The following is a 26,369-nucleotide window of genomic DNA, read 5'->3' as shown; positions in this document are numbered from 1 at the left end:
CATCAGCAGCTTTAATAAGACGTGTGTGAACAGTTGTGAATCCGGGAGTCAGATGTTTAAACGACACGAGGACAAGGACACAAACCAGTAAAGGAGTAAAGGAATCCATCTATGTCCAACTGGAACGACCGTCTTTGAACAGAGGAGGTGGCCTAAGACATCACTGATCACCCACCTACAGTGCAGCACTGAGTTCTCTCCACAGACAACCATTCACACCTGGGCTCACCTGGCACCAGCAACCCACATAAAGGCCGATTGGTCCAATGACACACAAGTGGCCCTGACAACTCCCGCACTCTGTAAGGACACTCCCACACTCTGTAAGGACACTGCCACACTCTGTAAGGACGCTCCCACACTCTGTAAGGACACTCCCACACTGTAAGGACGCTCCCACACTCTGTAAGGACACTGCCACACTCTGTAAGGACACTCCCACACTCTGTAAGGACACTGCCACACTCTGTAAGGACGCTCCCACACTCTGTAAGGACACTCCCACACTCTGTAAGGACACTCCCACACTCTGTAAGGACACTGCCACACTTTGTAAGGACGCTCCCACACTCTGTAAGGACACTCCCACACTGTAAGGACGCTCCCACACTCTGTAAGGACACTGCCACACTCTGTAAGGACACTCCCACACTCTGTAAGGACACTGCCACACTCTGTAAGGACGCTCCCACACTCTGTAAGGACACTCCCACACTCTGTAAGGACACTCCCACACTCTGTAAGGACACTGCCACACTTTGTAAGGACGCTCCCACACTCTGTAAGGACACTCCCACACTCTGTAAGGACGCTCCCACACTCTGTAAGGACACTCCCACACTCTGTAAGGACACTCCCACACTCTGTAAGGACACTCCCACACTCTGTAAGGACGCTCCCACACTCTGTAAGGACACTCCCACACTCTGTAAGGACGCTCCCACACTCTGTAAGGACGAATGAATGAATCTAATGAAATAAAACAATATTCATTCAGGCTGACACGATTATAATATAACAATGAGGGGCTCAATTAATTATTCATTTTATTTTCATTATTGGTTTTATTAACATCTAAGTGATCGTTTCACTCTGAATCCATCGTCTTATCACTCGATCCTTTACTGAATCACACTTTGTAACGTCTGACTGTATTTATACAGACGAGGATTCACTGTGCAAACATCGCTCAGCTTTCTGACTTAAATCTCATAACACTGAAATTAAAGTTGCACGATACTAGAATTCCTAACTTTGTAAAATATTGATACTGAATTCCATTTTTTTCGATACCAAAGAGAAACCTGACGCGGCGTTGAGGGCCTGAACATAACAAAGCCCGTGTGTGAAAGGCCGCTTCAATCTTTCATATTTGAGTTTTAAACATCTGACCCCCGGACCGGAGGAAACACTGAGCTGCTTCAGACGCTTTTTCTTTGTTGACCTTTTCTTTCTGACTCCAGATGGTCACATGATCCCCGGATGACCTGGAGGTGCAGCGTGTTCGTCATCTGAGACGCACCGACAGCAACGACGACCCCGTGCAAGGCCTTCTGGGTAGACATGACAGTGAGTGAATCCTCCCCTTAGCAGTGAGTCACATGACTTCTCTTTCAAAGCTGGTTGGCTTCTAACTGCACAGTCCTGAATCCAAAAGAATTTTTTTAGAAAAAGTTTGCTTCCCAGTAAAGAGTCGGCAAATGACAGAAACAATACAAACACAAAAAGTGCTGACAGCGGCAGACGCTGGCGCCGTCCTGCATGTGTTTCACCAGAGCGAAGAGGGTTCACTTTGGTCAGTTGTTGTTGTTTTAAACTTTATAGATGATAGGATCGGATTGCTTTCTGGTTCAGAGCAAGAAAAACAATCAGTCAACGATTTCTTGTAAAAGTTGATGGTTCTCCAGGTTCTGTGCGTCTCTAACGGGTTCCTTCCCGTCATGTGATCCATCATGAAGCGTCTCAAGTGTCTGTAGTTTGAAGCCAACCAGAACAGAATCTGAATATCTCGTCACCGAAGTGGGCTTTGTGTTGAGCAGTAAGTCTTCGTCCATCTCCGACTTTGAAAGGAAACCTGCTGTTTAGCAAACTGCGGTGTGGAGACGTTCAGGTTGTGGGTTCGAGTCCCTCTGGATCCACTTGAGGTGTTGTTAAGGCGCTTTGGATAAAAGCGTCACCGGACGGCAGAAATCTGTGCGTTTACAGGCATTTCCACACAAACACGCTGCAACAGACAAACAGTTGTTAACACAGTTTGACTTTAGAAACTGAACTGTGTCGCTGCTGCAGCTTCTGTCACCAAGACCACATCTGGACTTTATTCTTACAGGGTTCAGGTCGGGTACGGTCACCTCATTATGTGTAACCTACACTTTACCTGTCTGTAATTAGGGTAAACAGGCAGGCTGTAACCATGATAACGGCTGATTCACATTTTAAGACACTACAAATTATATGGAGACGTGAAAAATCAGACAAGTCGGCGCTGAAGTACAACGCTGAGTCGTTGCAATTGAGATGATACACCGTCTCGTCTAGTCACATCGGTGTGAACTGACAGTTTACAGTTTCAACTCGTCTGAACAGGGTTTTATCTGCGTCCCGTTCGAGTCGGGTCGGACGTGTTTCAGATTCAGGTTGGACTCGGTTACGACTCTCTCCGCACCCAAGAATGTGTGTCATCATGGTAAATGTGTTCCTGGAGACACTTACTGCAGCGAGAACGACCACAGAAGCTGTTCTAGAAACATGTTTCATGTTGTTGCCGTGTTTCAGGTGATCGTCTGTTATTGATCAGTGATCAGCTCACCTGCAGTCGTCTCCTCCTGTGCTGATCACGTGTTTGTCTTCATGGGAGAAGCGGATGTTGGTCACGTGAGCTGAGTGGCCGAGGTAGCGCTTGTGTTTGGCCTGGAGACAGAAATAATAAAAGAAATATAAAATTCTCTTCAATAAACAAAAAATAAATCATCTTTTTTATTCCAAAGGTGCTGTGCTTCTGTTCTTGCTGACAGTATTTCTAAGCTCTCTGTTTGGCAGATAACAACAATCTTCACTCCGTCATGTTTCAATCTGACGTCCAGAAAATGTATGTATGAGAAAATAAACTAACGAGAGAAATCCTTGTGTTTCATTTATCTCAAATCAACGACTTTATTCATGAACAGCTCCTTTGCACCTGATTATACTCTACCGATGCTACACAGCCGTGACGGACAGATAAACCATCTAAAGCCACTTTTGTGCAATGAAACAATTCTTCAGTCTGATCCTGCAAACTTCTGTTAATCATCGAGCCAACGTCACATATTCAGCACGTTTAAACAAGTATTTGGTCTTTTTTAACATAAAAAGGAACTTTGATTAAACCAGTGTTTAACCATCTTATTTCCATACAACATCATATGTCTGACCACAGAATGAACACAGGAACAAAAACTTCTTGTGACTCACAAACTTCTCTGTGCAGGGGAAGTCGAACAGTTTGACGAGTCCGAAGTCGTCACCGGTGGCGACGTTCAGGCCGGCGTGAGACACACACGCACAGTTGACTTCAGCTTTGTCAGCATTTCGCGGCCAAATCCCCAAAACTTCATCCCCCAGAATGCTGAGGGAGAAACGACAAGAAAAAAATAAATAAAAAGCTGAAGGTGACAGTGTGTGTGTGTGTGTGTGTGTGTGTGTGTGTGTGTGTGTGTGTGTGTGTGTTACCTGGTCCAGGTTGCCCAGGTGATTCTGTCGATGATGGTCTGGTCACTCACCAACTTCCCTGAAGGAATCTCGAACACCTGTCGCTTATAGACTCCTGTGGACACCTGAACACACACAGTCAGCAGTGTGTATATATGTGATTATATACCTGTATATACGTGTGTATATACCTGTATATATGTGTGTGTATACCTGTATATATGTGTGTGTATATACCTGTATATATGTGTGTATGTACCTGTATATATATGTGTATATACCTGTATATATATGTGTATATACCTGTATATATGTGTGTATATACCTGCATATATGTGTGTATATACCTGTATATATGTGTGTATATACCTGTATATATGTGTGTATATACCTGTATGTGTATATACCTGTATATATGTGTGTATATACCTGTATATATACGTGTGTATATACCTGTATATATATGTGTATATACCTGTATATATATGTGTATATACCTGCATATATGTGTGTATATACCTGCATATATGTGTGTATATACCTGTATATATGTGTGTATATACCTGTATATATGTGTGTATATACCTGTATGTGTATATACCTGTATATATGTGTGTATATACCTGTATACATACGTGTGTATATACCTGTATATATATGTGTATATACCTGTATATATATGTGTATATACCTGTATATATATGTGTATATACCTGTATATATGTGTGTATGTATCTGTATATATGTGTGTATATACCTGTATATATATATGTGTGTATATACCTGTATATATGTGTGTGCATATACCTGTATATATACCTGTATATATGTGTGTATATACCTGTATATATGTGTGTATATACCTGTATATATGTGTGTATATACCTGTATATATATGTGTATATACCTGTATATATGTGTGTATATACCTGTATATATGTGTGTATATACCTGTATATATGTGTGTATATACCTGTATATATGTGTGTATATACCTGTATATATGTGTGTATATGTGTGTATATACCTGTATATATGTGTGTATATACCTGTATATATATGTGTGTATATACCTGTATATATGTGTGTATATACCTGTATATAACAGCTGTCAGCAGAGAAGTCGAGCTGCAGGATGAAAGCCGGGATGTCGCTGCAGTAAACCAGCCGGTTCAGACTCGGACCTCCGCTCACATCATAAACATCCACCGTGCTCTCCACTGAACCGACCGCCAGCAGCCGCCGGTCCGGACTGAACCTGCACACACACAGAGGTCGTTTTTGTTTTCTCCCTCATTTCTTTCGTTCACGTTTGTTTTTGTTCATATATTTGTGAATTTCATGACATGTTGTATATTTAGTGGCTGTTTTCTTTCTCTTTCTGTCTCTCCCACCGGATGTCCTGGATGGCGGCGCTGCGGTCTCGTTTCTTCGCCCACATCTTCAGCGAGTTGGCGAGGAGGAGGAGGAACTCGCCGTTCTTCATCCCCACCGCCAGCATCTCTCCGTCTGCGCTGTAGCTCACACAGCGGGCTGCGTGGCCGACACACACTTTGTTCAACAGTTTCTACAGAAAGAGACAAAAAAGAAAAACATAATATTATCCAATATCCTGGAGGATGCGTCCAGTAACTGGACAGAGTCCCTTGGTACCTTGCTACACCATGTTGGTGACAGTCTGGTGGTGGCATTGTGTGTGTGTGTGTGTGTGTGTGTGTGTGTGTGTGTGTGTGTGTGTGTGTACCTTGTCAGTGAGGTCCCACAGTCGGATGGTGGCATCGTCGCTGGCGGTGATGCAGAGATCTTTAGCAGGATGAGCAGTCAGACCCCAGATTCCTCCCCGAGCGTGACTGTCCAGCAGCAGGTTGGACGCCGCGTTCTTCTCCCCGACCTCGATGATCTCCCCGTCCTTCGTCCCCACCAGGATCTTACCCTGAGGACGAAGAGACGGGGCTGATGAGGAGGACAGAGGGAGGACGCCGACTGAGGGATGAAGATCAGGATCAAAAGTTTCTCACCTTTCCTCTGCAGACGGATCGGACGCACTCCACCTGCTGTCCCGTCTCCAGCTGGAACGCTCGACAGCGTTTCATCTCCTGATCCCAGAGCTTCACCGCACCGCCCTCCTTCGTCCTGACACACACACACACACACACACACACACACACACACACACACACACACACACACACACACACACACATTATCATCACTCCTGCTGAAAACAGCTGAATCACGTCTTGTTTTTAAGAATTACTGAGCTCTGTGATGATGTTTGCTGTCACTCACGGCCTCTCCTTGCCACCGGTGACGATGAGTCCGTCCCTCAGCGTGGTGTACATGGTGAAGACTGGCCCGGTGTGAGCCTTCGCCACCACCCTCAGCAGGTAGTGATCCCGCCACACGTACACGTCTCCGTTAATGGCTCCGGTGAACGTCAAGTTATTCTGCAAACACAATAACAGTGATTCAACGTACAGATAAACACGCAGGATGATTTATGTGTCGTGTTGCTGCTGTTACTGCAAACTTCTTCACTTCAACACTGCTCGACTCTGCAGATAAGCTGAGCTGTTTTAACACAACAGACATGAAACATCGAGCGGTGAACTCACGGCACCGAAGGCGACAGACAGCATCGTCTGCATCCTGCCGTCCTCCACCGTTCCCACCACGCCCTTCTTGTACATCAGAGCGCCGCCAGCTAGCGTCCAGAACTTCACATGTTTGATTCCCACCGACACGAACTGAGAGTCAGAGTCCGGACGAAACTCCACCACGAAGATCCGGTCCGGGTGTCCGGCTTTACTGCACACCTTAGATCCTGCAGAGGAGACACTCGTGTTATTTAAAGTCAATATTCTGTCCTGTTCTGATCCACACGACCTCACGACATCGTTCACATCTTATATTCACAACAACATTATGAACTTTTACACGATCAGCTGTTCCAAAATGAAAGGATGTTTGCTGCATTTTTGTCATTACTAATTAACATTAGTGAAACTGAGGGAAATAAATCATTTACAAAAACTAGCGGGATCTTTTAAAGGTCCAGTGTGTAAGATGTAGTGGCATGGACATGACTTGGAATATAATATTCACGATGACGTTTTAATTACTGTCCATCCACAGAGGTCGCCATGTTGCACTTCAAATGTTTTTCAAAGGGTTCATACAAACTGTGAACATTTTATTTCTTCACCTTGGCGGACCGCTGCTCCAGCAGCACTACGCCTGTGTTGACATCCAATACTTGGTGGCAGTAATTTGTATGTGTCCAAAACAAAAGATCTCTAAATGTGATCTCTTCAAGCCCAAAAATATACAAATAATCATATAATCAGTCATTAGTGACTGAATTAGTAAATCAATCACAGCGTTAGTTTATAAAACTATCTGATAATCTGACACATTAATCGTAGATGAAACTATTGAACACACGTCGCTCTGACCTTCCTGCCAGCGCCACACAGTGATGGTGTGTTCAGGCTCCACTCCGACCGACAGCAGCAGCTTCCCCGTGGCGCTGAAGTTAACGTAGCCGACGCCTTTAGTGTGCGGACAGCGAAGGATGGACAGCGTCTGTTTACTCATCGCATCCCACACGTGGATGGTTGGCGTGGTGCCTGCAGGAAGATGACGAGACACGAGGAGAGAATATAAATCCAGTTTTACGACGTCAGGAGGACGACACAACGTCACAGAAAGTTGCTGGAGGTAAACCGAGCAGTCAGAGGGATCAATGCAGCCCACAAACACCCTGAGAACCAGACCGCCATCAGCACGAAGGACTGAGAGAGTCTCTGTTTAAAGATCAGAGTTTAGTCCGGTCAAACAAAATGAGCTCTGTCTGAATCAGTGAGTATGATTTACTCCTGAGTCACTGAAAGTAACTAAAAGTCCGGTTGGACTAACCCTGCAGGTTGTCTCTGGGTTTCAGGGTGTCTGTCGTGGTGGGAGAGGCGGTGCGGTTTGGTTTTTACCTGGGAGTTCACTGACGTCACCTGAGGTGTGGTGAGAGCGATGGTGACAAATGAGGCCAGCCAACACACACACATACATAAACAAAACAAAAAAACAGACAAAACCTGAAGTGAGTTGTTTCAAACGTCAGCCATGACAGTAAAGAGAGACATTGATGGGCGACTCTCGCTGCTCAGACGAATGTAGAGGTGTGTTTATCTGCAGGAACTGTTTTATTTGTCTTGTTGTTTTCAGCAGAAACAAGCAGTGAACTGGTCTCCACCACCTCCTGAGGGAAGTATCTGCCTCTCTAGCTGCTAAATGCTGAGGGAGTCTGGGGACAAAGCAGTCGCCTATACTGGTTACTGTTTAGTGTATCTGTAAAATGTGACATGTTTAGATCAATAAAATGTTTCTTCTTTCATAAATGGAGTGTAAATGGTGAAATCAGTGTAAACAGTGTGTTCAAACAGCTGCTAAATGTTGGCAGGTCAGACTTTAGCACTTTAGACACAGAAGCAGACAGGCTGGTGCAGCCATGCTGCCACAAACTGACACTTTTTACAAGGAAACACACAACTTACTGTTTTTATTTAATGCTGAATTTACAAGAAGGAGACAAAGATTCAGAGTCTGTCAGAGACAGAGTTTCACTACGTTATAAAGTTTTACGCTACGCAACAACTAAACTTAGCTGATTTGTTAAGGGAGTCTGGTGAAATTCTGGTTAATAATTGGCTTCATGTATTACATTTAATGCTGAATTTACAAGAAGGAGACAATGATTTAAAATTTTTAAAGGAAATTTGTTGCAAAGTTTATAAAGTTTCTCTTAACTCAACCACTTACAAATGTGCGTCTGTTTTTTAAAGGGAGTCTGGTGACTTTCTCCACGGGGACAACAAAGTAAACTATAATGTCTCTCTGGGGCTTCCCTGAAGACAGACTTTACATTTCCCGCTCCCTAAAGTAACTGTAGACTGTAAATAAAACATCATATGCTCAAAAAGCACATTTACAACCCTGTATTTTACATTATAAATCTCACAACTGAAGGCTGAATGTAAGATCGTACTTCTCCTACAGTGTATAAATCGACTGTTCACCTGCTGATCGTGGTTTGTCCTTTTTAAAACAGTGTTTTCTGTTTCTGTCTCTCAGTGGACACAAAGTAAAGCAAGCAGGTTAAACATGAAGCAGAGGAGAGAAAAGCAGGACTCATTTAGTACAGAGGAGTTAGTAGAGAAACACACTGGCATGCAGAAACACACACACACACACACACACACACGCTGAGTGTACCGATCTGTCCGGTGGCGATGATATTTTTGTATTTCGGGTGCTGGTTGACGGTCAGAGAGAGGATGTCGTCAGTGTGCTCCAGGTAGAAACTCTGAGTTCCTGCAGCAGAGGAGGACACGTAAACACATCACTGTGAACTGAAAGGTTGCAGGTTCGATTCCCACTGCAGCAACTTCAAGTTTCTGTCTCGTTGTCATTTTATACACATTTGAATAAATCGATTTTAGCCACTTTAAGCATCAAAATCAAGCTAGTTACGCTGAAAAGCGTAGGTTTAATGTTGATATCTGCAGCGATGTTGTTGTCAGTCGGCGATAAAGACAGAAGGTCAAATGTGTGCATGATGTCTGTGTGCGTTGCCGTGGTTACCAGTGCTGAGACTGTGGACGATGGCGGTGGCGGCAGTGTGGTAGACGATATCTGTGCCGTCGTTGAGGTAGTGCAGGTTGTTGCGACAATCGTAGCCCCGAAAACCAAACACATGATCCAAAACCAGGTCCTGCGGAGGGAGGAGACAGGAGAGACAGGTGAACAGGAGGACAGACGGGCAGACAGACAGACTGAGAGGGAGACAGGTAGAGAGACAGGTGTACCTCCACTAGCCTCTTCTTCTTGGACACGTTGTTCTTCTGCAGTTTCTCCGGCTGCGGTGCCGCTCGACTCACCGGAGGCCTGGAGGATCAATTGGTCTGTTAATCAGTTAATCAATCAACTGATCATTCATATCCCAATGTGCTGAGGTCTGGAGGACAGACAGGTGGACAAACAGTCAGTGAGACAGTCTGCAGACAGACAGGTAGGACAGGTAGGACAGGTAGGACAGACATGATGCTTGTACTTCACGGATTAAAGTAGTCGTAGTAACTTGTAACTGGTAAAACAGAGTTAGTGCTTCAAACAGGAGATCATTAAATACGCGACTTTAAATCCTGATGTGACGTAAAAACTCACACGGTCAGAACCCGTGAGCTCAGAACCAGAACCAGAACCAGAACCACTTCAATATCTACAGACTCTCTCACGTTAAAATCTACATTCATCCCCCTCAACCCTGAATCCAGAGAGGACGGTGTGAGGTGATGCCACACACACACACACACACACACACACACACACACACACACACACACACACACACACGCACACACACACACTGTGGAGGCACTGCACAGACAGTATAAGGTGGACAGACAGGTGAACAGGTGGACAGGTGTTACCTGGATCCCCTGGACAGCAGAGGGACAGAACCAAGGTACAGAGCTTTAGAAAACACACACACACACACACACACACGCACGCACACACACACACACACACACACACGCACACACACACACACACACACAAACACACACGCCTCAGAGAAACTATAATATGCTAGCAGTGGCTACAGCTACATGCTAACAAAACGCTAGCATGCTAACCAGTGCTTGTTTTTTAATGTTTGGGCTGTCAGGCTAACATGCTAGCATAGCTAATTGTGTTAAAGGGGCATTATGTAGTTTTGGAAAATCTGAATTTTTAATATTTACAATATTAATGAGGTAATGACACAAACTGTTTCCATGAGTGAATAAACGAGCTGCTCTCAGAGGAAAATAAGGTCCAGAACACTGTCTGAAGATAGAGAGTGGCAGGGTCCGCCACATATAAACAAAGTAAAGCAGTATGAATTGTGTTGTTGTCCTTTAAGGTCAGTTTGTTTATTCAGTCATGAAGACAAAGAGAGTTTGTTTATTTAGCTTGTTTAAAATCAGCCAATGAGGATCTTTCTCTGCTCATTAACGTTTCTCCACCAGAACTACAGACTGCTCCTTTAACAGGCTCACATGCACGGGCAGTCCGAGTCGTGTTTCGGACCAGAACAAACAGATGAGGTGAGTTCATGTTTCTGTCTGTCTGACACTGCGTCTGTTTTAGGATGCTTGTTAAGCTTTATTCTGAAAGGACATCAGAGATAAAGATCTCCTCAGGAAGTGATGTCACACTGAACGCCATCAGTCTCAGCTTCATGTCTTTGAGTCCACATGGACCGAGTTCTGACCCTGACAGGGAGAATTCACCTCCTGCTGCCTCTGCTCCAAGTCTCTGGCGCCCCCCTGTGGAGACGTCTGTCTGTCTCTTCAGTCTTTATCCTGCTGAGTCTGTCCCCGAGTCTGTCCTGATCCTCTCACATCACTGAGTCTGTCCCCGAGTCTGTCCCTGATCCTCTCACATCACTGAGTCTGTCCCCGATCCTCTCACATCACTGAGTCTGTCCTGATCCTCTCACATCACTGAGTCTGTCCTGATCCTCTCACATCACTGAGTCTGTCCTGATCCTCTCACATCACTGAGTCTGTCCCCGATCCTCTCACATCACTGAGTCTGTCCCCGATCCTCTCACATCACTGAGTCTGTCCTGATCCTCTCACATCACTGTCTGTCCCCGAGTCTGTCCCTGATCCTCTCACATCACTGAGTCTGTCCTGATCCTCTCACATCACTGAGTCTGTCCCTGATCCTCTCACATCACTGAGTCTGTCCCTGATCCTCTCACATCACTGAGTCTGTCCCTGATCCTCTCACATCACTGAGTCTGTCCCTGATCCTCTCACATCACTGAGTCTGTCCTGATCCTCTCACATCACTGAGTCTGTCCCCGAGTCTGTCCCGATCCTCTCACATCACTGAGTCTGTCCCCGATCCTCTCACATCACTGAGTCTGTCCCCGAGTCTGTCCCTGATCCTCTCACATCACTGAGTCTGTCCTGATCCTCTCACATCACTGAGTCTGTCCCTGATCCTCTCACATCACTGAGTCTGTCCTGATCCTCTCACATCACTGAGTCTGTCCTGATCCTCTCACATCCCTGAGTCTGTCCTGATCCTCTCACATCACTGAGTCTGTCCTGATCCTCTCACATCACTGAGTCTGTCCTGATCCTCTCACATCCCTGAGTCTGTCCCCGATCCTCTCACATCACTGAGTCTGTTCCCGAGTCTGTCCCTGATCCTCTCACATCACTGAGTCAGTCCTGATCCTCTCACATCACTGAGTCTGTCCCTGATCCTCTCACATCACTGAGTCTGTCCCTGATCCTCTCACATCACTGAGTCTGTCCTGATCCTCTCACATCACGTCCTCCGATTAAAAATGTCTCAGGAGCGATGAGTCACAGTGACGTCATCAGTCCAGCCTGGACCGAGCTTTACATGCTTCTGTCTGAGCGGCATGATGAGCGACAGCAGGACAGAACCCAGGCTGTGGACCAGAACCACACACCTCTGAGGACACAACATGATGAACACATGATGAAGGCTGAGGAACAGGAGGAGGAGACACATGATGAAGGCTGAGGACCAGGAGGAGGAGACACATGAGGAGGAGACACATGTGGAGGAGACACATGATGAGGAGACACATGAGGAGGAGACACATGTGGAGGAGACACAGGAGGAGGAGACACATGAGGAGGAGACACATGTGGAGGAGACACAGGAGGAGGAGCCACATGAGGAGGAGACACATGTGGAGGAGACACAGGAGGAGGAGCCACATGTGGAGGAGACACAGGAGGAGGAGACACATGTGGAGGAGACACAGGAGGAGGAGACACATGAGGAGGAGACACATGATGAGGAGTCACATGAGGAGGAGACATGTGGAGGAGACACAGGAGGAGGAGACACATGAGGAGGAGACACATGTGGAGGAGACACATGAGGAGGAGACACATGAGGAGAGGAAGAGGAGGAGTCAGCTGAGTGTCTAAAAGGGGATGAGTGAAGACGAGAGGAGGACCAGGAGGAGGAGAAGATGAAGATGAAGATGAAGATGAAGACGTTTGTCTGGCTGACCGGCGCCGGTGTCAGAACGAGGAGGTGACCTGAAGGTTCTGGAGGATCGGGCCACTGCAGACACACAAACATCTCAGAGTTCTGACTTCTCTTCACAGAAGTGTGAGGTGAAGCCAGAGCTCTGGTGGTCCGGACCTCCTCTGTTACACTGATGTGACTGTTTCACACTTTATTCTCTAAAGTTAATAAAGTGGTTTCAAAATGGCGTCACCGCTCATCAAGTACGCAGTGGCAGAACTTAGTACATGTTCTCCAACACAGTACTGCAGTGAAAGTACCACTAGTACTTTTTACTCCACTACATTCGTCTGACAGCTTTAGTTCCTGTTAGATGTTCAGAGTATTGTGGATGCAGCTCTTCTTCTCTGCTGGGATTGGCTGACTGGATTTCCGGGAGCTGTCTGCAGGTAAACACAGTTTGTAACTGAGTGTGACCTGTCGTCTGCACAGGATCAGGTCATACTTACTTGACAATGCCCTGCCTCCAGGGGTGCAAGTCAAGACACAACACAGATATTAAGAGTCTACGAGAAGGCCGGCAGCAGCAGCAGCACTCAGGAAGTAAGGGCACCAGGAAGGGACAAGAACAGGTGTGTTTGGGTTTCACTCCTTTCTGCCTTTTCCACCACAGGAACTTACAGGACGACTCTAAGAACAGTTCTGATCAGGTTGTGATCTCTGGGGCTTCCGGTTTAGCTTTAATCCTGGTTCTGACCCTCAAAAAATGCATTTAGCCCCGGGCTAATGGAGCTGCTAGCCCCGGGTTAATGGAGCTGTTAGCCCCGGGCTAATGGAGCTGCTAGCCCCGGGTTAATGGAGCTGTTAGCCCCGGGCTAATGGAGCTGCTAGCCCCGGGTTAAGTGAGCTGTTAGCCCCGGGCTAATGGAGCTGCTAGCCCTGGGCTAATGGAGCTGTTAGCCCCGGGTTAATGGAGCTGTTTGCCCCGGGCTAAGAAAGCGTTTACACTGGCTCACTCCAAAGTGGGCTAACCCAGACGACTTTAGCTCAGGTCTGCTGCTCCTGCTCCAGAGCAGGTTAGCCTGACTTTGTGGGGTTATTACCAGAAATTCAACTGAACGCAGGCCAAGAGACGCCAGTGTGAAACCAGGCTAACGGGACAGTCCAGTGTCCAGAAGTCCAGTGTGAAATGCACCGTTTTGTTTGGCCACTATGTCAAACTGTCCTCAAAGCCTGGCGCTCGTCCTCGGGGCTTGTAACAACAGATACACTTTAAGTTACGGGTCGTTAAGTTCCTGTGATGGAAAAGAACGACTTGTCTGTCGAACCGCTGCGAATTTACAAAAACATTCAGAATCTTCTTCCTCTTTCATCAAATATCTTGTGATTTTCACCAAAACAGGTGATGATGCAGCACACGAAGAGCAGAGCGGGGACCGTTTCAGATTTTTAAAATGTGTGTTTTAAAATGAAGTGTTTTGGTTTTCAGCTGTTCATCATGTTTCAGCTGTTCATCATGTTTCAGCAGACTTGTTCCTTCACAGTGGCCCTTTGTTGTTGAGTGTTGAAGACAGAAACTCATTGACACTGAAGTTCATCATGAAGGCACCAGACAACATCCATCATGCAGCAGCTCCACATGCAGAAACACACACAGCGACCACTGATGACACACACCAGCTCGTACACAGTCTCAGCGTCATGACGTCAAATCAAAGAGAAATCACACTGAATATCAAGAACAGACTGTTTCTGAAGCTTTGAACTGTGAATGTTGAAGTTTTACAGAGTTTGAAGTTTCACCAGCAGCTCAGACAAACACAGAAAATCATCTCGGCTGCTTCTGACAGCCCGACGGTGACTGATCACACGATGGATCGTAGAGCTGCATCAGATTCTTGTCTCCTGATTTGAACCCATCGTGACGGTTCTGTTCTGATCCCGTCTGTTTTGTGATTCTTAAATATTAAGTTTTGCATTATTACACTGTGCCAGAGGAGGGCGCCACCGTGCATGTTGTCTGGTGCAGCTTTAAACTCTGTTCAAAACAACCTGTGGTCATGGTGACGGTGTGTGTGTGTGTGTGTGTGTGTGTGTGTGTGTGTGTGTGTGTGTGTGTGTGCACACCTCTCCTCAGCAGACAGCTCCTTCAGCTGTTGGTGAGGTTTGGTTCCTCTCATCTCTCTGATGCTGCTGGCGTACATCTTAGTGGTGTAATCCACCGTCTTCTCGCGGGCAACGTCGCTGTCATAGCCTTCAGACGCGCGCACACACACACACACACACACACACACACACACACACACACACACACACACACACACATTCATAAATCAGAGTTCTGCAAACTGACCCGGGGCCGTTTTGTGGCTCCAAACTGTTTTCAAATCTAATAAGAACATTTTCTCTCTGTTCGCTTCCTGTCGTCACTGGGATGGATCCAGGAGGAGCGTCATGTATCGTTACATCGTCACGTGATGCACCGCGACTTCATCCTATAAGCCAACATTGTGAAAGAAGCATCTGTAAAACGGTGGACACGTGTTTTTGAGTGTCTCTACCCTGAGACATGACTCCTTTCACCGTCATAATTTGAGCCATTCAGTCCGATAACAATGAGAAAGTCTGGAAGAGCCACAAGATTAAATGATCTCATCCACATTCAGGTGAGCCGGGCGTAAGCCGGAAGTTAGCCGGAAGTTAGCCGGCTCGGTCGGTGGAAGTCTCGGCTGTGCTCGCTCTGTGGACCGAACAACACGGGAGATCTGAGTGTTTTCATCCAGGGAAGTCGAGTTTTATCTTCACAGGGCTCCGCCTCCGACGCTGCGTCCAGATGTAATGTAACGTCCTTGCTTGGATGAATGATTTCAAACTGGTCACAGTGTGATGGCGTCCTGCTCAGCGCTGCATGTCGCCAGAACATTTTCACTTCCCGGGTTTAAAAACACTCAGATCTTCCGTGTTGTGCGCTACAGACGTCCACCGACCTCACCTGACCTCACCTGACTTCACCTGACTTCACCTGACCTCACCTGACTTCACCTGACCTCTCCTGACCTCACCTGACTTCACCTGACCTCACCTGACCTCTCCTTACCTCTCCTGACCTCACCTGACTTCACCTGACCTCTCCTGACTTCACCTGACTTCACCTGACCTCCTCCTTTTCTCTCCATCATAATGAGGTCTTAGTCACTTGAACGTTAACATCTCATGTTAAGGCTCTTTGTGAAACATGTGTCTCCACGGCGACTTCAGTTGACGAACTCTCATCTTAAATGTGAAGAACGAAGAGAAACTCTTCATCGTTTAAATCAAACCGCGGACACGCCCACCTCCGTCCTCCTCGATGTCGTCGTCAGACTCCTCGCTGTCCACCAGCGGTCGGTTGTCGCGACACAAAGGCCCGTCCCCCTCCACGCTGACTCCGCCTCCTCGCTCCCTCGCCCAGATCATCAGGGCGGTGTCGGCCCCGCCCACCGTCAGCAGGGTGGAGTCGTCCTGAGCCCAGCGGACGTTGGTCACCTGGGCGCTGTGGCCCACGTAACGCTTAAAACGAGCGTACTGACCCTGAAGCAGGAAAGAAAAACACCACCTCATGTTTCTTATCTCATGTTTGTCTGATAATATCTGGTGCTGAACAGGAAGTGACTCTGCCGTACTCGAACAGGGTAGCCGAACAGTTTGAGGAAGCCGAAGTCGTCTCCGGTGGCGAGCAGCGTTTGGTCTCTGGTGAGCGACGCGGCGTTGATGTCAGTGATGTCGCTGTGCGTCGGCCATATTCCATCACAGCTGGAGCCCAGAACACAGGTCCAGCTGGACCACTCGATCCGCTCCAGCTACACACACACACAATAACATGACACACACACTGTTACAGGTTAAGGAACAGATAAAGACACACACATACACACACACACACACACACACACACACACTGACCTCAGAGTTTCTGATGGTTTGTCTCTTTCCTCTCGGGGCTTCGTAGAACAGCTGTTCTTTGGCTCCTGTGTTCACCTGAAGCAGTTTACCTGCAACACAATCAAGTTCATGAAGGTAAAACTGATCCTCGCTCACCAAACGCTGCTCCCACAGGTCTGATGTTACCGAGGCCGTCGACTTTATAACCTCCACCTGCTCTACTGTGACGTTCTGACGACCTGTTTCTGCTGAAAGTTACAGAGAAACTTTTCAAACCCTGACAGGAGGGAGGAGTTATTAGACTGGACCAGCTGAAGAGTCGTTATCTGACAGTAAAGAGGTCGGCTGGAGAGAGAGAGAGCTGTGTGTTACCTCGAGCGTCCCAGTCGATGTGTGTGATGTAGCTGGACGCTCCTCTGCAGATCCCCACTCTCTTACTGGTCAGCACGTTGTAGATGTCCACGAAGCTGTCGTGTGACGCCACAGCCAGGAACTTACCTGAATCTGAGACCAGAGGGTGGATTTTTTTATCTTTGAGTAGAAACACACTTGTGTGTGTGTGTGTGTGTGTGTGTGTGTGTGTGTGTGTGTGTGTGTGTGTGTGTGTGTGTGTACCTGGAGTGAAGCGGACGTCAGAGATGGCATCACGGCGGTGGTGGAAGCTCAGCAGATCCTCCAGCGTGTCTGCGTTCACCACCAGGACGCCGCCGTCGCTCAGACCGACCGCCAGCGCCTTCCCATCAGGAGAGAAGGCACAGCAGCGACCGCCTGGAGGACAACAACGGTTCAGAGCTGATCACGTCTACGTTCACAGACAAGAGCTAAAACCAGAGGTCCACTTAAAGCTGATGGATGGTTCAGAAGATACTCAGTAAAGATGAAACATGAAAGTGGCGGTCTGGCCCTTTATCTGACCTCTCTTCAGCTTGCGGACGGCCACCATGCGGTGATTGGCCGACGTCTCCCACAGACGCAGAGTTTTGTCGTCGCTGACGGTCGCACAGACGGGGAGGAGGGGGTGAGGAGCCAGACCCCAGACCTCACCCTCCATGTGACCCTGCAGAGGGGAGAGGAGCCGGACCCGTCAGACTGCGGCGCCCTGGGTTCTGCCTCTCAGGCTACACACAGACAGCCTGACTCGTTACTGAACAGTGTTGGTGTTACTGATCACACAGCTCCCTGTCTGTAGAGCGCTGTGTTAATGTGCTGCTAATGCAAACTGAACACTTCCTGCGGCTGCAGCTTCACATTAAAAGCATTTAATGACGTCGGCTCGTCGCAGGAAACGTCACGTGTTCACTTCCTGCCATCGTTCACCAAAAATGTGTCTACGGAGCAAAACAACGGACACTTAAAGGATTTGTTGGGCAGCATCAGTTCGTCAAACGAGGATTAGAGCCACTGAAAACATATTTTTTGGGTTTTGACTTTAAATTCAGAATTACAGTCGGAGAAAAAGAGGTTTTTTTCCACAGTGGCTCTGATCCTCCTCTGTAGGTCTGAATTTCTGTGGGAGTGATGAGACGAGAAGGAGCTGTGAGATGAAGAGCTGCAGGCGACAGATTCACACCTCCAACTTCTCAGTGAGGCAGCAAACTTTAACGAGGCTCCGTTAGCAGAGTTTAAATCACAAGTTTTGCCTAAAAGCCGCTTTTGTTTTCGCTTTGACAACAAATCCTCCGCCGTCGTCTCGTTGCTGCTCCGCCCGCACTGTGGAGGAAAGGTGGTGATTGAATCTGACTCCTCTGTGCTGCTGCTTGAAGTCTGTAATCGCAGTGAGCGTCGAGCTGCTGCGTGACACAGACGACATGCAGCCTGCAGACGAGGCTCAGGGCCCAGCTAGTCTCAATCAACAGGTGATCTGAGGGGAAACCCAGACACCAGCCGGGCCGGACCTGTAAATGAGCTGCTGGAGCGCAGCAGGTAAAACTCATCTGTGTGTTACGTCGAGCGCTGAGATTCACACACACACACACACACACACACACACACACTTAATGTAGTTAATCTGGATGGAAACGTGTGGAGACATCTGATCTGTGTGTGTGTGTGTGTGCGTGTGTGTGTGTGTGTGTGCGTGCGCAGCTACTCATCGATCTGCAGCAGTCATCTCTCCTCACCATGGCAACAGGTGCCGAACCAGACTACCAGACATTTAAAAATACCTGATACTCACACACACACACACACACACACACACACACACACACACACACACACACACACACACAGCAGTCTGGAGCTGTCGGACCTCATGACCTTCCTCAGACGTTCAGGACGTCTTCAGAGGAAATGAAAACATCAACAGTTAGAACAGAACCGCAGCCGAGGAGGATCATGGGATCTGATCAGAACATCCAGAACAGCCGCTCACTGGACCGAACCGGAGACAGTTTGCAGTCCGACCCACTACAGACCTGCACCAGCAGCGTCATCGGTCCGGTCTTGTCGATCTCCAGAACTTCTCCGTTTTTGGTTCCCACCAGGATGTGACCGTGACCCAGAGTGATGGCTCTGATGGACGGGTTGTCCTCCAGCAGCAGGCCTGCACACACACACACACACACACACAGTCCTGATCATCCACAGCTGTACAGACACAGGTGTGTGTGTGTGTGTGTGTGTGTGTGTGTGTGTGTGTGTGTGTCCAGCAGAGGGCAGTGTTGGACAGAAGAGCTGCTGCTCGACTGTTTAAATCCTGAACAGAGACAGAAGTGATGCCTTCATGTTATCAGTGACATCATCAGCCTGATCGAATACAACAGTTTTATTTATTTGTGTTATTATGTTCAATGTAATTTAACTAAACTGACTCTGAGTCACTTTATCTTACAGAGGACTGTTGAACGTAACTCAGCCTGATCGAGTCGTCTGAGCTGCTGCAGACATGTCGACTGAAACGTCACAGCCAGAAGCCTCAGTGAGTCATCGGAGACGCCAGAGACAAATACTACTGACACCGACTGTAGATAACATGGACGGTTAGCTGCGAAATAACATGCTAGTTCAATGTTAGTTCGAGGTTAGTTTGATGTTAGTTAGAGGTTAGTTCGAGGTTAGTTTGAGGTTAGTTTGATGTTAGTTCGAGGTTAGTTTGAGGTTAGTTTGAGGTTAGTTTGAGGTTAGTTTGATGTTAGTTTGATGTTAGTTTGAGGTTAGTTTGATGTTAGTTTGATGTTAGTTTGATGTTAGTTTGATGTTAGTTTGAGGTTAGTTTGATGTTAGTTTGAGGTTAGTTTGATGTTAGTTTGATGTTAGTTCGAGGTTAGTTTGAGGTTAGTTTGAGGTTAGTTTGAGGTTAGTTTGATGTTAGTTTGATGTTAGTTTGAGGTTAGTTTGATGTTAGTTTGATGTTAGTTTGATGTTAGTTTGATGTTAGTTAGAGGTTAGTTTGATGTTAGTTAGAGGTTAGTTTGATGTTAGTTCGAGGTTAGTTAGAGTTAGGTCTGTGCACCTTTAGAGCCCGGGGACAGCGCTGCTCTCTTGATGGCGTACGTCTTCAGACAGCGGTCGAACATGTCGTCCCACAGCTCCACCACGCCGTCCTTCCCGCCCGTCACAAAGCCCTGAAAGGAAATGATTTGATTTATTGATTTCACTGAGTTATTGATCGTAAAGCTTAAAGATCTCTGCTCTGCCAAGACAAAACAGAAACATGTTCAGCGGTCTTGATCCTTCCTGCCTTCCTTCCTTCCTGCCTGCCTTCCTTCCTTCCTTCCTTCCTTCCTTCCTTCCCTCCTTCCTTCCTTCCTTCCTTCCTTCTTCCTTCCTTCCTTCCTTCCTCCCTCTGTCAGAGCTGAGTGCTGTCGTCCTCTCCTGACAGGGTTTTGTCTCATGTCCTCCCACTCAGCCACAGATCCTCAGATCTGTTGGACGTTTCCTCTGAAGACAGTCGATGAAAGAGTCTCTCCTCCTGTTTTAACTGTGAGAGTCATCCAACATCCCCTGACACCCTGAACGCTGATAACAGTACAGATCCTCTATAACAAAGTACAGTCAGCGAGCCGGTTAATCTAAAAATGATCTCTCATTCTACTTTCTGCTGTTGTTCTCCAGAAGTGTGTAAACCTGTAACGGCTCATGAACTCAGAATTAAATTAAAACATGAAGTTGTTTGTTTGTGTCAGTGTGTTACATCGTCACAGATACCAGACTCCCTTAACAAATGTGGTGATTTTAAGAGTTGTTGAGTTAAAACAAACTTTATAACGCTGTGAAACTCTGTCTCTGACAGATTCTGAATCATTGTCTCCTTCTTGTGAATTCAGCAAATGTTCTACATGAACTTCTTTCTGTCTTTGTGTCTGTTTGTCAGTGATGGACGAGTTTATCTGCAGAGTAAATGAACTGATGGACTGAATTCCTGCAGTGATAATAATCATCACGTACAGATGTTGTGATCATTACGCAGAAAGGGAGATAATGTTATTCTGAAAACAACAAACGATGCATCTGTTGAAATTCAGGTTGAACATGAACAAAGGAACAAGGTTTTATGGATTTAAAGGAGTTTTTTGGTAAATCCTGACTCTCCTGTCTATTGGCTCGTCTGTCTGTAAATCCTCTTACATAAAGAGAGAGAGAGAGTTAAAACAATGAACAGAGAGAGAGAGAGGGAGAGAGAGAGAGAGAGACAGAGAGAGAGAGAGAGGGAGAGAGGGAGGGAGAGAGAGAGGGGAAACAGATGGAAGAAGAAACACTCAGAGCTAAAAACATGTAAATATACGACACGTCTGTTCACTCCTACAGTTAGATTTTAGGCATTTAGCCAACAATCCTGTTCAGAAATGACAAAACACTGAGTACCAGTGTAGAGTAGGTTCAGACACACACACACACGCACACACACACACCTGTCGTCCTCACCTTGTCGAGCGAGAACATGGCGAACACCGGTCCATCGTGGGCTTTGACAGTTTTCAGCAGCAGCGGTTCCTTCCAGATGTAAACGTCTCCGGTGGCGGCGCCGGAGAACACCAGCCCCTCGCTGCGGCCGTAACACACCGACATCATCGTCTCCGGTCGGCCGACGCTCCTGAACACACCACGCCTGAAGGTCAAACCGCCACCTGGAGGACAGACGGAGAAGTACTCGATCAGACAGAACTTCATTGATTACCTTGATCAGTTCGCTGCAGGCTTCAACTTCATTCTCATTTTCAGCCTATATTTCTTTGACATTATTTCAAACTGGCCCAATGAAAACTTTGCCGAATTAGCTGTTAGCTCTTCCTGTTAGCAGTGTGCTCATGGATGTACAGACAGCTGTCACTGGATTACTGTGATACTGAAGAAAACTTAAAAACAGTATGTTTCTAAGGCAGATTCTGCAGTTATAAGGGGCGTCTCTTTCCAATCATTTCTAAGTGGATTTAAAGACGTTTACTTGCGACATTAGAGACTCTGAATCACGTCTGTGTGTTCAGACTCGACTGAGTTACGACTCTGAGAAGGAAAGCAGAGTTTGATGTAAGCTGCAGCCTCCACGAGCAGCAGCTGCTGCAACTGTCGACCAAATTAGCAGCTAAACTACAGTAACCAACACCTGCAGCACCCGTTCCTCGTGTCTCTCACAGTTAAACTTCTTCCGGCCTAAAGGTCATAAGGAAGTCCACATTAGGCTCATTTAAAGGTTTAATTGTCTCTTTTGGGACGCCGGCTGTTGCAGCAGCAAAAGGTCAGAACAAGAGAGTCGACTTTACGCTGAGCGTGCTGGAAATTAGACAAACAGGAAGTTCAGCAGCAGAATATAATAAGTGACAAATTACAGACGAGGAAGAAGAATGAAACCACGAGGCTGTTGCTTTACAGCGAACGTTACTGACTCCAACTCTTTTCAGGGACTTCCTGTGGTGGAAACAGTTTTCTAACTATGTGAATTAATCTTTGCTGGACTGAAGTCAGAGTTGTGAAGTTTCACCTGCATGCTGCCAGAACTGGATGTGTTTGATTCCCACAGTGACCAGTTTGTCCATCAGCAGAGGGTTACACTTCACCACGAAGATCTTCTCCTTGTGACCCCTGAAGACACACACACAGGTGTAAGAACAGACAGATCTTAAAGCATCAAGCAGAAGTAGTTGTCTCCTCTTCCATCTGAATGTTAAAGTATAAAGCAGCTAAGCTTCATCTCCAGCTTTAGTTTGAGTGTTCGTGGTACCTGGCGGTCGCGAGCTTCTCTCCTCTCTTCCAGTCCCAGACGACAATCGAGTGTCCGTCATCGACTCCCACCGACACCAGACTCTTTCCATCAGCTGCGTCAGGACACGGAGACAAAAACACGACAGGAGGGTCGTTAATGTTTCACAGATCAGCCAATCACAGCCCAGAGAGGGGGGAGCTCCGGCTGGAGGAGCAGGTGGAGTTTAATCTGTGGTACTGATGAGACGAACAGACCGAAGCTGTGATCAGAACCGTTCTCTGTTCTGATGAAGACTGTGTGTGTCGCATCAACTCAAGCTACTTATAAACTAACGAGTACGGTTTCAAACTAACGACATACAAACTAAAGTTTTGGTTTAAGGAAGCAGCAAAGTATTTTACTTATTGTACATAAACCTGCAATAACTAACTTTTTGGCTAACTGGATGTTTTTAACGCAACATCTGGACATTTTCCAGCCGTGACTGTGGCGACAAATCCAGGTCTGTGCCTTCATCCAACCAGAACATAAAGACACACTGTCACAACATTACTCTGAAACTTTAACCTGCAGAAATGTCTGTGGTTTTGCCTGGTGATTCGTGGACTGTACTTGAACATCTCCATTTTCTTCAGGGATTTGTGTGATGTAAATGGCTGCATATCGGTCGTCAGGTGCAGCGTCCACACATGTCAGCTCTTTAGAAAATCAGTGGTTTAATCAGAGAGGGTTAACTTCTTCATAACGGACTTCACTGACTCCATTAACGTATTTGTGAGGCATGTTAACGCTCACTAATTAGCATGACGAGTACAACTGAGGCGTACAGGAGAGTCATTAGCAGTACTGGACGAATCAATGACGGCCAAAATAAAGTAAGAGGATCATCACAGTGTTGTAATTCATCCTGATGGGGACGTGAACGACCTCACTGACTGGGAGTCGGTCTGGACTCAAATCACTCCTCGTTAACACAGATGCACAATCACAGGCTACCTGAGAAGTCCAGAGCACACACTCCTCTCTGGTGGAAGCCTTTCAGCAACGACAGACACTTCAGAGTCTGGATGTCCCACACATGGATGGCCGGGTCCCTCCCCACCTGCACACACACACACACACACACACACACACACACACACACACACACACACACACACACACACACACACACACACACAGCAGAGGGTCCAAACAAACCAGTTCAGGTGAACAGGTTACAGATATTTACAGATCCTATGAGACTCTGACACTTCAGCTGATATCACCAGTGGAAAAACACAAACTGGAAACTGTTTCTGTGATCTAAGGCAGTGGGATCATCGTGTGTGTGTGTGCGTGTGTGTGTGTGTGTGCGTGCACCTGTCCTGTGGCAGCGTAGTCCTTCAGCGGGTGGATGCTGAGGCTCAGGATGTCGTCGTCGTGGCCGAGGTAGAAGCGCTGGCTGTGCAGCTGTCGGTTGTAGACCACACCCACCGCCGCCACGTGGTACAACACCTCCCCGCCCTGAGTGTAGAACAGGTTGTTCCTGCAGTCGTAACCACGGTACCTGCACACACACACACACACACACACACACACACACACACACACACACACACACACACACACACACACACAGACACACACACACACAATATTCACTGTCACAGCCATCCACTGCTGACATGTAAGATTTACTGCCGAACACATCTGACTCATTTCTTTTTGCCTTTCTTAGTTGTATAAACATGAACCGCTCTTCTTCTCTTTGTCGTCTGACGTCTGAAACGTTGTGACTCAAATTCAAACACACGAGTCGACAAACTGAATCGTACCCGTGCACAAACTGCAGCCGGAGGCCCTGGTCCGGTCCTCGCTGCCTCTTCAGAGATCCCACCTGCTGTTTCTTCTCTCTGCTCTGCTGTCGCAGCTGAGGCAGGTCCTCCTTATACACCTGCACAAACACACGGACACAAGGTGTTTCTCCTCAGCTACAAAATAAAAGCTCCCAGCACGCAATGCATTTCTAAAAGATGCACAATAGCGAACATGAAGGCCTTCATCAAACCTTGAGAAGTGAGACATTTGAAAAACGACAATAAGCTCTTTTTTTGCACATTGCAGCAGATGAAAGGTGTCCAGATAAACTTCAGATGAACCGAGTTCACCTGCTTATCAACGAGATCTCAGGTGAGAGCTGCAGCAGAGACGGTGACGGTGGAGGTGATTATAACAAACAGTCAGCGTCTGATAGCATCAACCTGAACACACAGACGTGATGCACATATTTATAGATTCAGTGAGATTTACACTTCCTCAGGATATTATTATCTTGATGTCGCTAATGAATAAATGTGCATAAATCTGCATAGAGATCACAGAAACAAGATTCTCCTTACATGTGCAGAACTTGCCTGAGAAACATCATGTTTTTAAGTTTTCTTCAGCGTCAAAGTGATGCAGTGATGTTTGTCTGTACGTCCACAGGGTCACTGCAGACAGGAGCTGCTAACAGCTCATTCAGCTCACTTATAATGGAGCCATGTTGCCAAAATGTGAACACATGAAGGCTTAAAGACACAGCTGCCAACATAATGTTCACATCCCTCAGAACATTATTCACCAGACCTCTGTAAACTTTACGGTGAGCGTACTGGGATTTAAACAAACAGCAAGTTCAGCAGCAGAATATAAAAAGTGGCAAATTACAGACGAGGAAGAGGAACTCCCTAAAACATGAAGCTGTTTCTTTACAGCGAACGTTACTGACTCCATCACTTTTTAGGAACTTCCTGTGGTGGAAACAGTCTTTAAACTCTCATACGTCCGTAATTTTACAGACTTTTTTCTTTTTATTCTTCTGATTTTACAGCTACTTTTGAAATACACAAAAATACTAATAAGCAGCTTCTCGATCGATCAGCAGCCGAAAAGACAACGGATGATAAAGAACTGAAGGGACATCGAGCCACATTCTCAAGTTATAACAACATGTTTGGTACAAAAAGTACTTCAGCGCAGTAACAAGAGTGTGAGCAGGTACTTTTTGTTGGACTGAAGTCAGAGTTGTGAAGTTTTATATATTGTTGTGTGTCTCAGAGTGTTTGAAGCATGTTGCGGTGAGGCGTTCGTGTTGACATCCAGAATATGAAATGATGAATAAACAGGACGACACATCATCGATACATTATCTCAACACGACGACGTGACATCTCCTGTCCACACAGCTCTCTGCTCTGTTAACTGGTCGGAGGATGAAGCTGAACACTGCAGTGTTTTCGCTCTCGGCAGTGAATATACGCCTGCTCATTTTTCATGCAAATGACTCTGTTGAGGGTGAGTTGGCGTCTTGGAGCCGTCTGAGACGTTCACAGGGAGTCTTTGCTCTCGGGAGGTTTGGGACTGGCAGCGCTCCACTTTCTCTTCACGCTGCTTCCCGTCGACAGAGCTGCATATTTGCGGAGCGTCACGCTGGATCAGCGCTGCGAGTTACAGACGCTTCAGTGCGACAGCAAACTAGACTCCACAACACGTCCTGTTTCTCCTCGCTGTATAATTATCTTAGAGG

General features: G+C 46.8%; 1 protein-coding gene across 3 annotated transcripts in view; it reads right to left on the bottom strand.

The window, feature by feature from the left end:
* Positions 1-2,185: 2,185 nt before the first annotated feature.
* The window catches only part of LOC141009424 (echinoderm microtubule-associated protein-like 6), a 60,623-nt gene continuing 36,439 nt past the window's right edge, over positions 2,186-26,369 (bottom strand). The window contains exons 15-46 of one of the 3 annotated variants that reach the window (XM_073482051.1): positions 24,637-24,755; positions 24,182-24,368; positions 23,816-23,921; positions 22,838-22,931; positions 22,598-22,698; positions 21,544-21,746; positions 20,132-20,243; positions 19,095-19,222; positions 17,593-17,734; positions 17,293-17,445; positions 17,050-17,181; positions 16,699-16,787; positions 16,419-16,595; positions 16,092-16,326; positions 14,884-15,010; positions 13,266-13,280; positions 10,176-10,184; positions 9,552-9,630; positions 9,328-9,457; positions 8,959-9,057; positions 7,677-7,697; positions 7,146-7,319; positions 6,306-6,514; positions 5,980-6,137; positions 5,709-5,823; positions 5,435-5,623; positions 5,085-5,257; positions 4,786-4,948; positions 3,712-3,815; positions 3,454-3,607; positions 2,810-2,910; positions 2,186-2,224 (exon numbers count right to left, since the gene is read on the bottom strand). In XM_073482051.1, the coding sequence (XP_073338152.1) occupies positions 2,200-2,224; positions 2,810-2,910; positions 3,454-3,607; positions 3,712-3,815; positions 4,786-4,948; positions 5,085-5,257; positions 5,435-5,623; positions 5,709-5,823; positions 5,980-6,137; positions 6,306-6,514; positions 7,146-7,319; positions 7,677-7,697; positions 8,959-9,057; positions 9,328-9,457; positions 9,552-9,630; positions 10,176-10,184; positions 13,266-13,280; positions 14,884-15,010; positions 16,092-16,326; positions 16,419-16,595; positions 16,699-16,787; positions 17,050-17,181; positions 17,293-17,445; positions 17,593-17,734; positions 19,095-19,222; positions 20,132-20,243; positions 21,544-21,746; positions 22,598-22,698; positions 22,838-22,931; positions 23,816-23,921; positions 24,182-24,368; positions 24,637-24,755 (4,023 nt within the window). In that variant the 3' untranslated portion in view covers positions 2,186-2,199. The remainder of the gene's footprint in view (positions 2,225-2,809; positions 2,911-3,453; positions 3,608-3,711; positions 3,816-4,785; positions 4,949-5,084; positions 5,258-5,434; positions 5,624-5,708; positions 5,824-5,979; positions 6,138-6,305; positions 6,515-7,145; positions 7,320-7,676; positions 7,698-8,958; positions 9,058-9,327; positions 9,458-9,551; positions 9,631-10,175; positions 10,185-13,265; positions 13,281-14,883; positions 15,011-16,091; positions 16,327-16,418; positions 16,596-16,698; positions 16,788-17,049; positions 17,182-17,292; positions 17,446-17,592; positions 17,735-19,094; positions 19,223-20,131; positions 20,244-21,543; positions 21,747-22,597; positions 22,699-22,837; positions 22,932-23,815; positions 23,922-24,181; positions 24,369-24,636; positions 24,756-26,369) is intronic. The other 2 variants (XM_073482048.1, XM_073482049.1) reach the window with 2 other exon arrangements.

Source organism: Pagrus major, chromosome 15, assembly GCF_040436345.1.
Source record: "Pagrus major chromosome 15, Pma_NU_1.0".
In the NCBI taxonomy this organism is placed as follows: domain Eukaryota; kingdom Metazoa; phylum Chordata; class Actinopteri; order Spariformes; family Sparidae; genus Pagrus; species Pagrus major.
Note: the sequence above shows the minus strand (reverse complement) of the source record. Positions and strands in the feature narration are given on the sequence as shown.